General features: G+C 42.9%; 1 protein-coding gene across 3 annotated transcripts in view; it reads right to left on the bottom strand.

The window, feature by feature from the left end:
- PDE7B (phosphodiesterase 7B) overlaps positions 1-14,058 on the bottom strand; it is a 301,162-nt gene that overhangs the window by 98,381 nt on the left and 188,723 nt on the right. The window contains exon 1 of one of the 3 annotated variants that reach the window (XM_043511023.1): positions 12,419-13,409. The exons of the other annotated variants lie outside the window; for them this stretch is intronic. Coding sequence (XP_043366958.1) covers positions 12,419-12,656 — 238 coding nt within the window. The 5' untranslated portion in view covers positions 12,657-13,409. Of the gene's footprint in view, positions 1-12,418; positions 13,410-14,058 lie in introns of those variants that run through there. 3 annotated transcript variants of the gene reach the window in all.

Here is a 14,058-nt window from a genome sequence, read left to right as displayed (position 1 = left end):
TTTCTCCTCACAAACCCAAGGTAGGGTGGATAAGAGACCATCTCACCTTCATTTTTTCAAAATGTTCTATTTAAAACCATGAATTAACATGACAAAAAAGAAACCCACCGAAGGCCGAACACACTCACATTTTATTCCAAGCATCCCCTGCCTGAAACACAGTTAAGGGCCCTGACAGCTCATGATTCTAACCCAACTTAAAACCAGTTCCCCAAGCTTTTCAGGTCATTGGGCTCCCTCCCCAAAGCACCAGCATTCTTCTACCCTTCATTCTGTCTGTGGTTGTCTCTCCCCTCTCCCAGTATCTCCTCAACCTCTCTTTCCACATCACTTTTCCTGTGAACGCCACACATACTTTCCTACCTCTTCTTCCCTTCTAATTCTTTCAAGTTCCCTACTCTTTCCATCCCAGATTCCTCCAATCTATTTCTTCCCTTTCTCTCCCAGACTTCCCCATCTCTCTCTCCTTTGATCTGCCACAAGTTCATTTTCTTCTCTTTCCTCCTGAGTTACTCTCTCATATTACCTCTCTAGTCCCATATTTCTCTTTCCTGCTCTTAAGTCACTCTCTCTTCCCTCTTATTTTTCCCCCTTCTGAATCCTCTTTGCTCTTTTCCCAGACGGCTTGTCTACATAACAAGTTTGCGAGCGGTAAGCTAGGGTGAGTATCTACAGCGTGCTAGTTTGTCAACAGCAATATGTCATAGCGCATTACGGATTTTTCACCTATTTTCCATCCCAAGCCTCCCTTTCCTTCTTCTCTGCTTCCCAGGATCCTCTTATCATCTCGCTGTCCTGCACTCAGGGGACTCGGGGGTGTTTGGGTCCTGTTTGGAGCTGGCTGGCCGTTTCTCAGAGAAGTTGGGTTTCTTTTAGACCAGACACAGTTGCCTCTGGTGCCGCCCTGTGCTCCAGTGTCTAATTTACCCATCTCCTACCGCTGGCCTGCCCTCTCACAGAGCGTGGGTTTCTGTGCTACCCCTTCTTTTGGGTGCTCCTAAAGCAGGAGCTAAGAGCCTGACACTGTCTCAACAAGTAGGCCAGGACCTGTAGGTCATACTGGGCCTGAGAGTACCTTCGTAATAGTTCCCCCACTTTACTGACTTCTTCCCCCTCCCCACAGTCTTTTCTTCTATAGGTTACCAGCACACTAATTACAAACGCAGCGGGCCTCTCCCACATGAAACTGAACTGGCATTTTTGGAAGGCTCCCTAGCTACTGACCATTATTGCATCTGACCATCCTCATTGCTTTATTCAAGGACAGCATTAGTCCCCAAGTGAGAACAATAAGTAACATACGTTTCCCCACTGTCTGTAGAAAGGAGAGAAAGAAGGGAGCAAAATATTCAAGCAGTACAGTACAAAAAAACCCAGCAATCTGTCTCGCAATTCTCTCCTTCCCCTGGCTCGATACACTTGAGTCACTGTCAATGAGCTTTAATTTTATCCTGAACAATTTTGTAAGGAAAGCTGAGTGAAGCAGTTTGGCGGGGGGGGGGGGATCTCTGACCCAAATCTCCATTCAAGACTCCAACTGGATCAGATCTGAGCCTTTTCTGAAGTTAATAAATGTTCTCTTAACTCTCTTATCCCCTTTGCACGTCTCAGTCCCGTCTGGGACCAGAAATGGAATTACTAAAATATTGTGAAAGCAGCTGTTCCTGCAGTATTTCTAGCCTGACTGGAAGAAGGAAATACAAAAAATCTTGCACAAAAACCTTTAATTATAAGATTTCCAGCTTAAGTTTTGAACACACAGGCTATTTGGGAAAGGTTTGGATAAGCAAAGTTGTGAACACACAAGCTGTTTGGATAAGCACCTCGGGGCTTCTCTGCACTGAATCTCCAAAACATGAAGGTCCAAACAACCCCCAAAGGGCCAAATTCTGCAGTTGTTAATTGAACAAACCCACCATCGAAGTCAATGGGAGTTTTTATTGATTAAGGATTGCAGAATTTGGTCCATATATATTCCAGATGGACTAAATGATTTGACACTCCAGGCCTTTTTTTTCCTGTCAAAAATTAAAAGGGCTCAAAATAATGTACTCTACTCTACTAAATACCTGAGGTTTTCATGTATTTATCCTAGCTACTACAGAACACTTCTTATTTGGAATGTCTCTGTAACATATACCGTTTTGAGTGAAAAAAACCTTTTAAGCCCTTTTGAATCATATACAATAAATTCCTGCAGACTAGAAAGTGATGATGTATCATAGGTTCACATAAGAGTAAGGGTCAAATAACACTGTGAAGTATCTTCTCAATCTGAGTTATTTGGAATATTTTGTTTCTCAGCTTCCTGAGCTAGCCAGACTCACAAAGGCATTCAGAGATTCTAAAGAACACAATCAGCTCAGAATGAAGGTATACATTCCCCGTTCACAGGGTATTGGCAGAGTTCTCCAGAACACATCTCTCTATTGTAAACTGTACCTGTTTGTTTCCATCTCTCACCCAGATGGGAGCAAAGGGCAGCTGGGGATACAAGTCTTCCCTCCCCATGACATATGCCCCCCATGTAAGGGACAGGGACAGCTGGAGAGCAGAGATTTCAGAGTTCAGGCAACGCTCCCTCACTCTTAGGAGCGGAGACGGAAACATTCTGCACCCTCCTAAGGGAAAGGTCCAAAGCTCTGCATGCCTGAGGTCTCTTCGAGGAATCACGCCAGCCTCTTCAGAAGCTCCCCAGGACAGAAGGAATGGCTTCACCGGCACAGTGCTGCAGAGTGGGTGGTAACAGCACAAATGAGCACTTTGGGCCTGATCCAACTCCCATTGAAGTTAATGGTAAGACTATCACTGACTTCAGGGGGATTTGTATCAGGCTTGTAATGTCTTGGTTTGTGAATAGTTTCTGTACAACAGAGCTTAAAGGAATCCTGGCAACTTCTAATAACTAATTTCAAAAATTCCGTTTTCTGACAGAACACTCTTTAAATGGCATGTCCCGAAATTACAATAAAATAATCTTTAGAAATTGCTAAGGGTTCTTCCTCTTCTTTGCCGATGCCTAGAAGTATCTTTTGGCCAGGCCTGGCAGCATCTTTTGGCCAGGCCTGGCAGCATCTTTTGGCCAGGCCTGGCAGCATCTTTTGGCCAGGCCTGGCAGCATCTTTTGGCCAGGCCTGGCAGCAACACCACTAAACATACCCTTGTCCTCCCTCCCTTTTCCCTCTGTTCACACACCTTGTTCCTGCAGTTATTGGCAAACATCCTCTCATACAGCATGCATTTGTGTCCAGGACAGGATAGGGCCAGGGGAGTTCTGTCTCAGGTTTTCACTAGATGCTGTAAAGTGCAATTGGCCATCTACAAAACAGTGGAAGTGTCTCAACACAAGGTGTTGTCACAACCAGAAGGTTAACAGAGAGAGAGATTTCCCTCCTTGGTTTACTTTCAAATATAGTAATCGTAGGGATTACATGTAACAGTAGAAGGGGTAGATGGAAGTGTGCTTTGCAAGCTGGTATGTGATGGGGACAGTGCTGAGGATATCTTAAAAGCTGAGATGTGTTATCCAAACATATTGTGTCTGAAAATTGAGGCCTGGATTCAGCAAAGTATTTAAACATGTGCTTAGCCTTAATTTAACCGAGGCAGGCTTGACTTCTTTGCTGAAAGGGGATGGGATCGCTCACAAGTTTAAGTTAAACACATGCATAAACGCTTTGCTGAGTTGGAGCCTTAGGCTGGAAAGCTCACAAGAGACTTTCTTGTTGGGTTTTAGAGATTTGTGGCTTTCTGGCCAGACTGCAGGAACAAAGTTGTTCCCATATTATGATGAGTGTCTAGGTGCATGAATATGGTAAATAATGAAAGAAAATGAACTTGAAGTCAATTGAAATTTTTCAAAAATCCCAAAGAGATTTGAATTGGGGATGAAAGCATGAGACATTCTTATTTGAGCCTGTTTACCCATACATAAAAATTCCTCCTTAAACTTGATCATCTTGTACAAAGTCAATAGCTTGGGTGTGCTGATGTGGTGGTACTCATGGATGACCTAGTTTGAAAGACTTCAGGAGATTGAAAGAGTGAGGGGAATGGACTACAATAAAAGGGAAAAGTTAATATTCAGGGATATAATTTTCTTATGGCATCTTGAAAGTAAAGTACACACTTTCCAAAATGTCAGCAACAGAAGATTCTGTAGCTTATAGCCCCTCGTGCAAGAAGCTTCAAAAGCATGTTTTGTTGGCTCTTAAACCAGGAGCTTATGTTTGGCAATTTTGCCGCATACCTTTTTAAGCACATGTTGTAATGCACTCTTTATGCAGCATTTACAAATAAAAAAATCAAGAAGTGAAATGACACATCAGCAAGTCCATCCCAAGCAATACGCTTTGCCTTTGTAGCTCTCCCACCAAATAAATGATGGCTCAGAGAGAATGGAGACATCTATAGCTGGGCATACCTATAACACAGTAATCACGCATCCTGCTGGTAACCTAAATTTTCACACAATTCATATTGGTAAATAAATTAAAATTTTAAGGAAAGGTGAAGGAAAAGGGGTAAATTATGGGTATAAACAATCCAACTTTGTCAGCAGTTTGGAAACAAAGCTAGGAAGAACAGCTGGCTTATAATGAAATGAAGTAGCTTTTCCTTTCGAAAAAGAATAAGAAACAATGGGTCAGACCAGCATAGCTACATTAAGGGTAATGACCTCACCACACATTAAGCTGTGGGGGCCGTTGTCTGGCTTGTTGGAAAAGGCATCTGCCCCTTTAAGAGCTAGAGAGTCACAGAGTGACTTTCTGTTGCAACTGTGGTCAGTGGCATACCCACCCAGGTGACCAGAAGAGAGTGGGGACTATATAGGTCCAGGCCGGTGCAGGAAAAGCTCTCTTCTACCTGGATCAGGCAGAGCAGCACCCACCCTACCACCCATGGAAGTGGTGAAATACTGGGTTTTGTCAGGGTCTGCTGTGGGCACTGCATTAGTTGCTCCTTTCTCAGGGGGCTGGGAAGAATTTTTCCTCTCACTGCCAGATTGGCCAAGGTGAAGTGGGGTTTTTTTCAGCTTCCGCACAGCAGTTCATGGAGGCTTTGCTGGTGAGAACATGAACCGGGAGTTACCTATGATGTCACATCTCATTATGTAAACATGGGGTAGATGTCCAGTGCAGGTCTCCATAGGAAAGGGGTACAGTGATCAGATAAAATGGATTGGTAAAGGTTTAAAGGAGGTATTCTCAAAGGAGCGAAAATAAGGGGAATCAGGGCTCCTACAACTGGTACGGCAGGGAGCCAACACAAGCCCCCTTTATAGCCCCCCTTAACCCTCATTCAAGGGGAAGATGGTGAGGTCCCAGCAGTGGGTTGGCTGGGAACCAGGGTGGGTAAGAGAGAGTGCTGTCGGACCCAGGCATATATTGAATTGATTATGGAATTACCTGGACTTTGCAATTTTATCAGCCAGGTGCTCCCAGACATTTAAGAATAAAGTTCGCAAAGAGAAAAGGAGTACTTGTGGCACCTTAGAGACTAACAAATTTATTTGAGCATAAGCTTTCATGAGCTACAAATAAATTTGTTAGTCTCTAAGGTGCCACAAGTACTCCTTTTCTTTTTGCGAATACAGACTAACACGGCTGCTACTCTGAAACCAAGAATAAAATTGTGGTCTAATTAAACCACATCCGGGGTCTCCTGTGTTTCTTCCAGCATAGGCAGACAATGGAGCTCCACAAAGTTACACCATACAAGGATCTGGCCTATTAATATTTAGATTATTCTTTAAACAGGTGCTCTGAGTTGACATATTAAATTCGCTGTCACTTCTTTGTTTTTTGAGGTTTTCTTTTAGTACACTGGGACATTAACTCCCAGGCCTTGGCCAAAATCCAGCTTGGATAATTACATTCTGTCTACCTAAATACATCCTGGAGTTTCAACTGTATACTATATTCATCTTCTCTTCCTTTCCTCTATTGTGTGTGTGCACTGTTAAACAGCTGCCTAAAAAGCTTTTCCAAACACTCCTGCAAACAAAATTCAGTTTGCACAAATGTTCATGGGAATGCAAACAAAAATTGGGTGCCAGCATGACTAAACTGAAAAGCCATTCAGAATTTGTGAAAATATTTGCATATAATTTCCCCTCCTTTATTTGCTCAGTGCTAGTTCTTACTTTCCTAATCTCTCTTTTAAATCAATGGAAGTTTTGCTTGAGTAAGGATTGAATCTGAGGACTGAGTAAAAAGTGAATAGAGGCTTTTGGATTTGGCCTGTAGCTTTAAATCATTTAAATCACCTATATACTGTAAAAATGCACATTGCATGTGAACCTTCCTCATTGTTTTTAAATACACTTTTATACAGTGTTGTAATTTTACTAGTATTTAGAAAGAAATATTCCATGCCTCCAAAGAGTTGGCAATTCCACCACAGTAAATGATCATATTAACTGAATGCACTTTCATGGCCAGAACTCGAGTTAAATGCCCTTACCTAGCCTTGATTCAAGCAAACTAATTTTCTTTGTCCCCAGTAAATGTAACACATTTGGCAAGTTTCAATGTTCCCTGTTTTGTTCAGAAATAAATGTAGTAAGCAGCCTTCCTGCCTGCGGTGCATAGCTCAGTGTTGCACTAATGAAGCTGTTTTCAGTCCAAGGAAAAGTGTAAGGAACTCAACAAATGCTGAGACAAAACATTGGAACTATCTACTATGTTGTAGGTACATGTAAGGGGGAATTAAAGGGTCTGATCTAGTAAGGTGATGAGCACACTCAATCTCTGTTGTCTTCAATGGGGGTGCTCAGCATCTGACTGGTTCAAATTGCAAAATTAGCATAGCCGTGCCCCCAAAGTGTAGGGAGGGTCCCCTCTCAATGACTAATGATTGTAATGGCACTCAAAAGGTGTATCAAAATCCCTGACCTGGTAAGATTACAAACAGATTTTGGACATGATTGAACAAGAAAGTAACAACATGGTGAGGTTGGAAGGATGGACAGGACAATATTACATAGCACGGTGGGGCTAAAATGTTTGGTTCTGATTAAATAAATGGATAAAAGTAATAAGCAGAATGCTAGTTAACATGTTTCTTTGGCTTCAAAGAAGAAGTTGATTATCAAGTGGGATTTAAAAGAGGAGGGGCTAGTGGCTTAGTGGACTAGCTCAGGAAGGACCTTCCATGCAGAGAGGTCAGCATAGAAGGAAGAGCTGACACATCTGTGGAAAAGTGGACAAGCGGTTTGCTGAGGCTGGCATCATTGGCAGAGCAGAGACAGTTGAGGGTGGGGGGAATAAATGATCTGGAGGATGGTGTGGATTGCACTCTCAGCAAATTTGCGGATGATACTAAACTGGGAGGAGTGGTAGATACGCTGGAGGTTCAATAAGGATAAGTGCAGGGTCCTGCACTTAGGATGGAAGAATCCAATGCACCGCTACAGACTAGGGACCGAATGGCTCGGCAGCAGTTCTGCGGAAAAGGACCTAGGGGTGACAGTGGACGAGAAGCTGGATATGAGTCAGCAGTGTGCCCTTGTTGCCAAGAAGGCCAATGGCATTTTGGGATGTATAAGTAGGGGCATAGCGAGCAGATCGAGGGACGTGATCGTTCCCCTCTATTCGACACTGGTGAGGCCTCATCTGGAGTACTGTGTCCAGTTTTGGGCCCCACACTACAGGAAGGATGTGGATAAATTGGAAAGAGTACAACGAAGGGCAACAAAAATGATTAGGGGTCTAGAGCACATGACTTATGAGGAGAGGCTGAGGGAGCTGGGATTGTTTAGTCTGCAGAAGAGAAGAATGAGGGGGGATTTGATAGCTGCTTTCAACTACCTGAAAGGGGGTTTCAAAGAGGATGGCTCTAGACTGTTCTCAATGGTAGCAGATGACAGAACGAGGAGTAATGGTCTCAAGTTGCAATGGGGGAGGTTTAGATTGGATATTAGGAAAAACTTTTTCACTAAGAGGGTGGTGAAACACTGGAATGCGTTACCTAGGGAGGTGGTAGAATCTCCTTCCTTAGAGGTTTTTAAGGTCAGGCTTGACAAAGCCCTGGCTGGGATGATTTAACTGGGACTTGGTCCTGCTTTGAGCAGGGGGTTGGACTAGATGACCTTCTGGGGTCCCTTCCAACCCTGATATTCTATGATTCTATGATTCTATGAATGTGATAAGAGAAAAGGTTGGATAAGCAGGGGAAGAGTTATTTAGGGCCTGAAAGGCAATGACATTAAATTTGAAAGTGATTCAGAGGAGAAGGAGGAAACAGTGGATTCAAAGAGGGAGGGGCCATGGGCAAACCAATGAGAAGCAGAAATTATCTTAGTTGCAGGATTCGGCATGGACCAGAAGCAGATGTTGTAGGTGTCTCTAATTACTGTTCTTCCTCTCTAAATGAGGCAAACTCCTCTGTTAATGATGAGCATTATGCATGTGTGACTCAGGGCCTACATTTCTGAGAGGACGGTTGCTGTGAGAAGGAGAAATAGGAAGGGAGGTGGGAAAGCTTTCAAAAATCATTTCAGAAACGCACAAACACTGGTGTCTGGAAGGCCCTGAAGAATTTAAGTATTGTAGCAGTCGCCCCTCAGGAGATGTCATGTGTGTGTGTGTCCGTGTGAGTGATAGGACTTGTCTACAGAGTAGGGTAATGTGCTGTACAGGGGTGTGATTTATAAATCAATTAAAGTGCAGCATGTAAATGAGGTCTGTGTAGACCAGGCTGGTGAGCACTGAATATTTCCTAATGTGCTTTAACATAGTGTTGTTTGAAACTATGTTAAAGTGCACTAGGGAACATTTAGTGCACACAAACTGGATCTCCACAGACCAATTAATGTGCAACCCATCAGTGTACTTTAGAAACCATACCCCCAAAGTGCTCATTACTCAACCATATAAACAAGCCCAAAGAGAGAGAGTGACACAAGAGAAGAAAGGATAGTTACACAGAACATTAAAGCGAGGGTGGGAGAAAATGAGAACAGTTCAAAACTGGGTAATGCAGCCTTCTTCTATAGACTAAAAAACTTAAACTGTGTTCAAACTGTGCTGGGTAGGGAAGGGTCTGTTTCAATCATGGTGCCAATTAGAGCGGCTTGAGTTATTCAGTCCAAATAATGAACCGATCACATTCTGGCATTTTTCTTCCAAAAATTATTTGCAAATAGATGTTCTTATTATTTGATCCACTGCAAACATTGTGAATAATGATTAATTCTACCATTTTCCCTCCTCCCCATCCTCAAATTAATTGCATTTCATTATTCCATCATCTCTAGTTCTTAATTTTGTTTAGCATATTGATAGAGAGATAATGTAGATGTGCTAACCTGCTTTTGCCACAGTTAGTGAGACACTCATCTCCAAAAATCATATGGGGTTTAGGTTTGTGCTAGTGGGGACAGGGATTTGGATGGAAAAGTTACTAAGCAACAACTGGCAAGGTGCAGGGAGGGAAAGCAAGGTCTGCAGACATAGCAGATATCATTGCAGTGCCTCTTAAAGCTGGCAAGAGCATGCTAATTATCTGATTTTCAAAATTTGTGAAGGAAAATCTCAGAGATTTTGCTGATTAATCTTCTTGATACAATTATGTAATGTGTAGGAAACACTGTAATGGGGGGCGTGGGAGAAGAGGATCCAGATCCTGCTTATTCCTTGATTGCTATGGCGGGCCCCCAAGAGCTGTAGGACTCAGAGGAGTGTCTCTTGTTAGGAGGCCCAGGATTTAAGGTCTAGGAGTCTAGTCTGATCACTCAGGCTTAGTTGTGGGAGGTTGTATTCAGCACATGTTAAGTGAGGAACCGCCACAATACAATCTTTAAAATACAGCACAAATCCTGACAACTTCTTGTTCCCTCCAAAACGTCCCAATGTTTTATCTTATTTTTGTTTAGTTTCTCTTAGTTCACCTCATAAGCTATGATAAGAAAATATAACCTCAGATAACGTGATATAATGTAGGATGAGTTACCTTGAGGACAGGTCAGAATTTAAATGAAAACACCCTTAATTTTGCAAGTGCTATGAAGCTGAGTATCCAACAGCTGACACGTTTTTGCTGTGTCTATCGAGCTATCAGATGACCTCCCCCCCCCCCCCGGAAATAATGGCTCTCTATGTGAGGCAAAAAGCAAACAATGTGTGTAACATGGTGCCTCACCATCCATTCTGGCACTGGTAGCTTTTTCAAGAATAAGTTGTGCTAGCGCTTCATACCACTGTTGATTCCAAATGACTGTGGGGAAGGATGTGGAAGCAGAGAAGTTAAGAGAGGCAGATGCTCTTTGAGTTAGTGTTTAGATCTTCTCTAACTGGACAGATTTTTACTGGCTTCCCCACATACAGTCCTGAATGGAGGAATCCACTGATGAACGAAATGGGAAACCACCATAACAATTGCTGTGGGGAGGGGACAAAAAAAGGACCAACCTCCCAAGTCAACTTCATCACATGGGGGATTGATTTGTAAACTGTTTCAAGTTATGGAGTCATATTGTTCTCTCAGTGGTGTAAATCAACTGAGTTCAGGAGTTAGTCTGGATTTACGCTGGGGTAACACAGTAGAATTGGCACCATAAGGCCAGATTTCACAGGATATTAGTAATATCTATTTGAGTCAATGGGAATTATTCACATCCTGCTGGTAGAAGCATCAGGGTCCATGAATATTATAATCTATTCTTTATATTTTTAAAATTTTGTTACATTTCTCTTACTGTCCTCCCACAGCCCACTATTCTCCACCTGCTCTTAAACGTACACCCAGAGATGCCTCCAGGAGTCTGAGGGTGAACCTTGCTCATTAAATAAATGGCAGCTGCACTGAACATGATGTGATTATATTTTCTCCCTAGGTGGCTTTTTTGAATATTTCCAGCACTACTTGCATGAAAAATGTGGTGGATGAATCATCAGTTCATTTCTCTTTGACCAAAATCCATCCTTCTGAGCATTCAGTTCCCACTTTCCACACAAACCTCACAATCCCATCAGTTTGCTCCATTGCCTTCCCATCTCATTTATTACATAATGCAGCAGTCAAGACTCTTCCTTTACTCAGCTCAACCTTTGTAGAAAGACTTCTTCTAATTTACCAGTCACAGGTGGTTCCCACTCAGGGAAGAAGGAAGGTTTTTTATTTTCTCTGGAGTTGACAGACTTTTCTCTCCCTCGCCACTTCCAGAATGAAAATGAGCTAAGCACTTTTTGTATTATACAGTTTTTTAACAGGCATATTTAAGGATGAGACACAAATGATTGGCTACATCTGCCTTGCCCAGTCATTCCCCAGCTCATTAGCATGTCACATACCCTGCCCTGTACTACTCAAGTAATCCATATTGTGTGATAAGCTCTTTACAATGGATTCGGGAATATTCACAGCATACTTACTCCACATACAGGATGGCATCTCATGAAGTGCTAATATTTATGCTTATTATTTACATTATGGTAGCACCCACAGGCTTCTGATTGCAACGGGGGTGCCATTGCTGTGCTAGGCACTGTATTTACATGTTCCTGCCCCAAAGAGTTCATAATTTAAATAGATTGTAACACAAGAACGGAGAAAGGAAGTGTTATTAATCCCATTTTGCAGATGAGAAACCAAGGCACAGAGGGCCTCATCTGAAGTCTACTGAAGCCAATGCGAGTCTTCCCCTTGACTTTGAAGTAAGTTGTGCACCTACTTACAAACCTTACTGAACTGATTTCAATGAGGATTGGGCACCTAGGCACCTAATAGAATTTTCAAAAGCACCTACCTGAATCTACAAGTATCTAAATACCTTTAAAAATCCTGTCCCAACTGACATGTCCAAGATCATCCAGGCAGTCTGTGACAGAACTGGCCATGGGACGCAGCTCTCCCGAGGCACAGATCAAAGCTCTCACCATAGCCTTCCTTTCTGGATTTTAATTTTTATGACCACACAGAAGAAATACGGTAGTCTCAAAAAGTGGACCTAGCTCCTAGACCCTCTACAAACACAATCAAACTGGGACTTTAGAATTCCTGCTGGCAGTATTACATTTTTCAATAAGGCGGCTGTGCTCAAAACCTGTGTTACATACATATATATTTTTAGAGCAGCTTTGCAAAGCTGTCATACAAATTGATCAGCCAGGCACAAATCCTACTCGCCTGCTGTTTACCGTCAGGGTGGATAGTGAAAATAACCCTGTTATTTCACTTGCCTGTCATGAAACAGGTACTCCCCCAAGCGAGTGGGTGCAGACTGCTGTACAGGATTTCAATACATTAGTATGTCAGTCACAACCCTTAAGTTCCAGAGCTCCACACTTCTCTCAGCCACTGCCTTCCCCTGTACACATGCATACACACAGTTTAGGTGCTCGAGTCCCACTTTATGAAACCAGCAGCTTGCATGATTAGATGAGACTAGACCTTTTACAGAACATATTCAATGTACCTGATAAACTGCCCAGAGCATCTTCATTTTCCAAAATCCCTCTTTGCTTGGTCCCTCGCAGTTCACTTTTGGATTTCCAAATGAGCTTTACCATCCTGATCATCTCAGGCAACTCACAGGCTAGGGTCCTCGGCTGGTAGCTGGGCAGGCTGCCCATGGGAAAGGGCATCGGTTCTTCCCCTTTCCTCCACCGCCTGCCCAGCTCTGTTGAATTAAAAAACCTGTCTAGTACAGGCATCCTGTCCTTTACTCTCCAGAAAGGGCTGCTCCTGCTATTGGACTAGGGACACACTTCACATCCAGACACAAATGAAAACAATAAAAATGGACCCCCACGACTAAGGGAAAGGCTTCTGCAGCCTCACTGCCTCTTGACAAACACGGTGGAGAGATGTGCTTTCCAAGGGTTCCCACTGGTGAGTGAGCTGAAGCAGTTACTGTACTTCTTCCTCCTCAGAGATTAAGAGATGGATGCATTTTTTTTTTCACTCTCCCTCTGTCTCAGGCTCCAAGTTACAACACTTAATTAATCCCAGGCTACAGCTGGAACATCAGCCAAAAAAAAAAAAGTGTGTGGGGGAGACAAGCCAGTGAGGTATTTTCTTTTCCTCCCTCTTTCTCTTATTCTTTTGTTTGCTTGCTTGTTTGTTTGTTTGTTTTCAGGAATTGTCACCCTCCTGCAAGATGCTGGAATTTGCAGTGAAGGAACACTTTCATCTACAGGTTTGTTATCAGGAGCTATCAGGTAAACAGCTGCTGGTTTATTAAAGAGAAGAGCTTCACCAAATCATGCCGTGCAGTCTAAAGCAGCCCTCAGTAAACAGAGAGAAGCTTGAGTAGCCCAGCAGAACCAGCTCACAGCTGCCTCTCGCTGGCTAGACTGGCAGAAGGCCATCCCTCCCTTCCACTAATGACCGCATTATGATGAAGATATTAAGAAGGCTGTTTGAATTTATCTGCACAGTAATGCAATTAAACAGGCTTCCTGCCCACCCACCTCCGTCTTCTTCCTCCTCTCTGTCATTTGGTTCTCAGCAAACCCAAAGGGAGTTTTGGCCTATTAGTCAAATCCCTTTGTAACCTTAGCTGCCCTTCAGCTGCAAGGGAAATAACATTGATTCACATTCCAAAGCTAACTGTGAAAGAAGTGAATCAGGAAAGCAGTAAGATCTGGATTCACAAGTCTGGTACTGTTGTGTAATCTTAACAAACAGCTCTAGTTTTAAATTCCATTTCTGAAGAAAAATAATCATAAAAACAAAAGAAAGAAATCCTAGGGCTTGACCGGCAAGGAAAATTAAGTTGTTGAAATTCCACTTTTCCATGGGCGGTCCCACTGTGGACTTATTATTTTGGCTGCTAGGTGCAAGGCTCCACCTGCCTGAAGGATAAGTTCATGTGAGGACGCTAACTGGTGGCTATCACTGATTGTACACAGAAGACAATTATTATCACCAACCTTTAAAGACAAGACAAAAGATGCCTGGTGTCTGCTCTGAACAGTTCTGTCACACACAGAAATGAGGTGGGGTATTGTAGCTGTAGCACTTTCACCAGCAAATGGGGTTACTGGGACATTTTTAAACATGACTGAGTATTGTTTGTTAGACAGATGTTAGAACAATCCCTTCTTCTCCCTT

The sequence above is a fragment of the Dermochelys coriacea genome, chromosome 3 (assembly GCF_009764565.3).
Source record: "Dermochelys coriacea isolate rDerCor1 chromosome 3, rDerCor1.pri.v4, whole genome shotgun sequence".
NCBI classification, from domain to species: domain Eukaryota; kingdom Metazoa; phylum Chordata; order Testudines; family Dermochelyidae; genus Dermochelys; species Dermochelys coriacea.
Note: the sequence above shows the minus strand (reverse complement) of the source record. Positions and strands in the feature narration are given on the sequence as shown.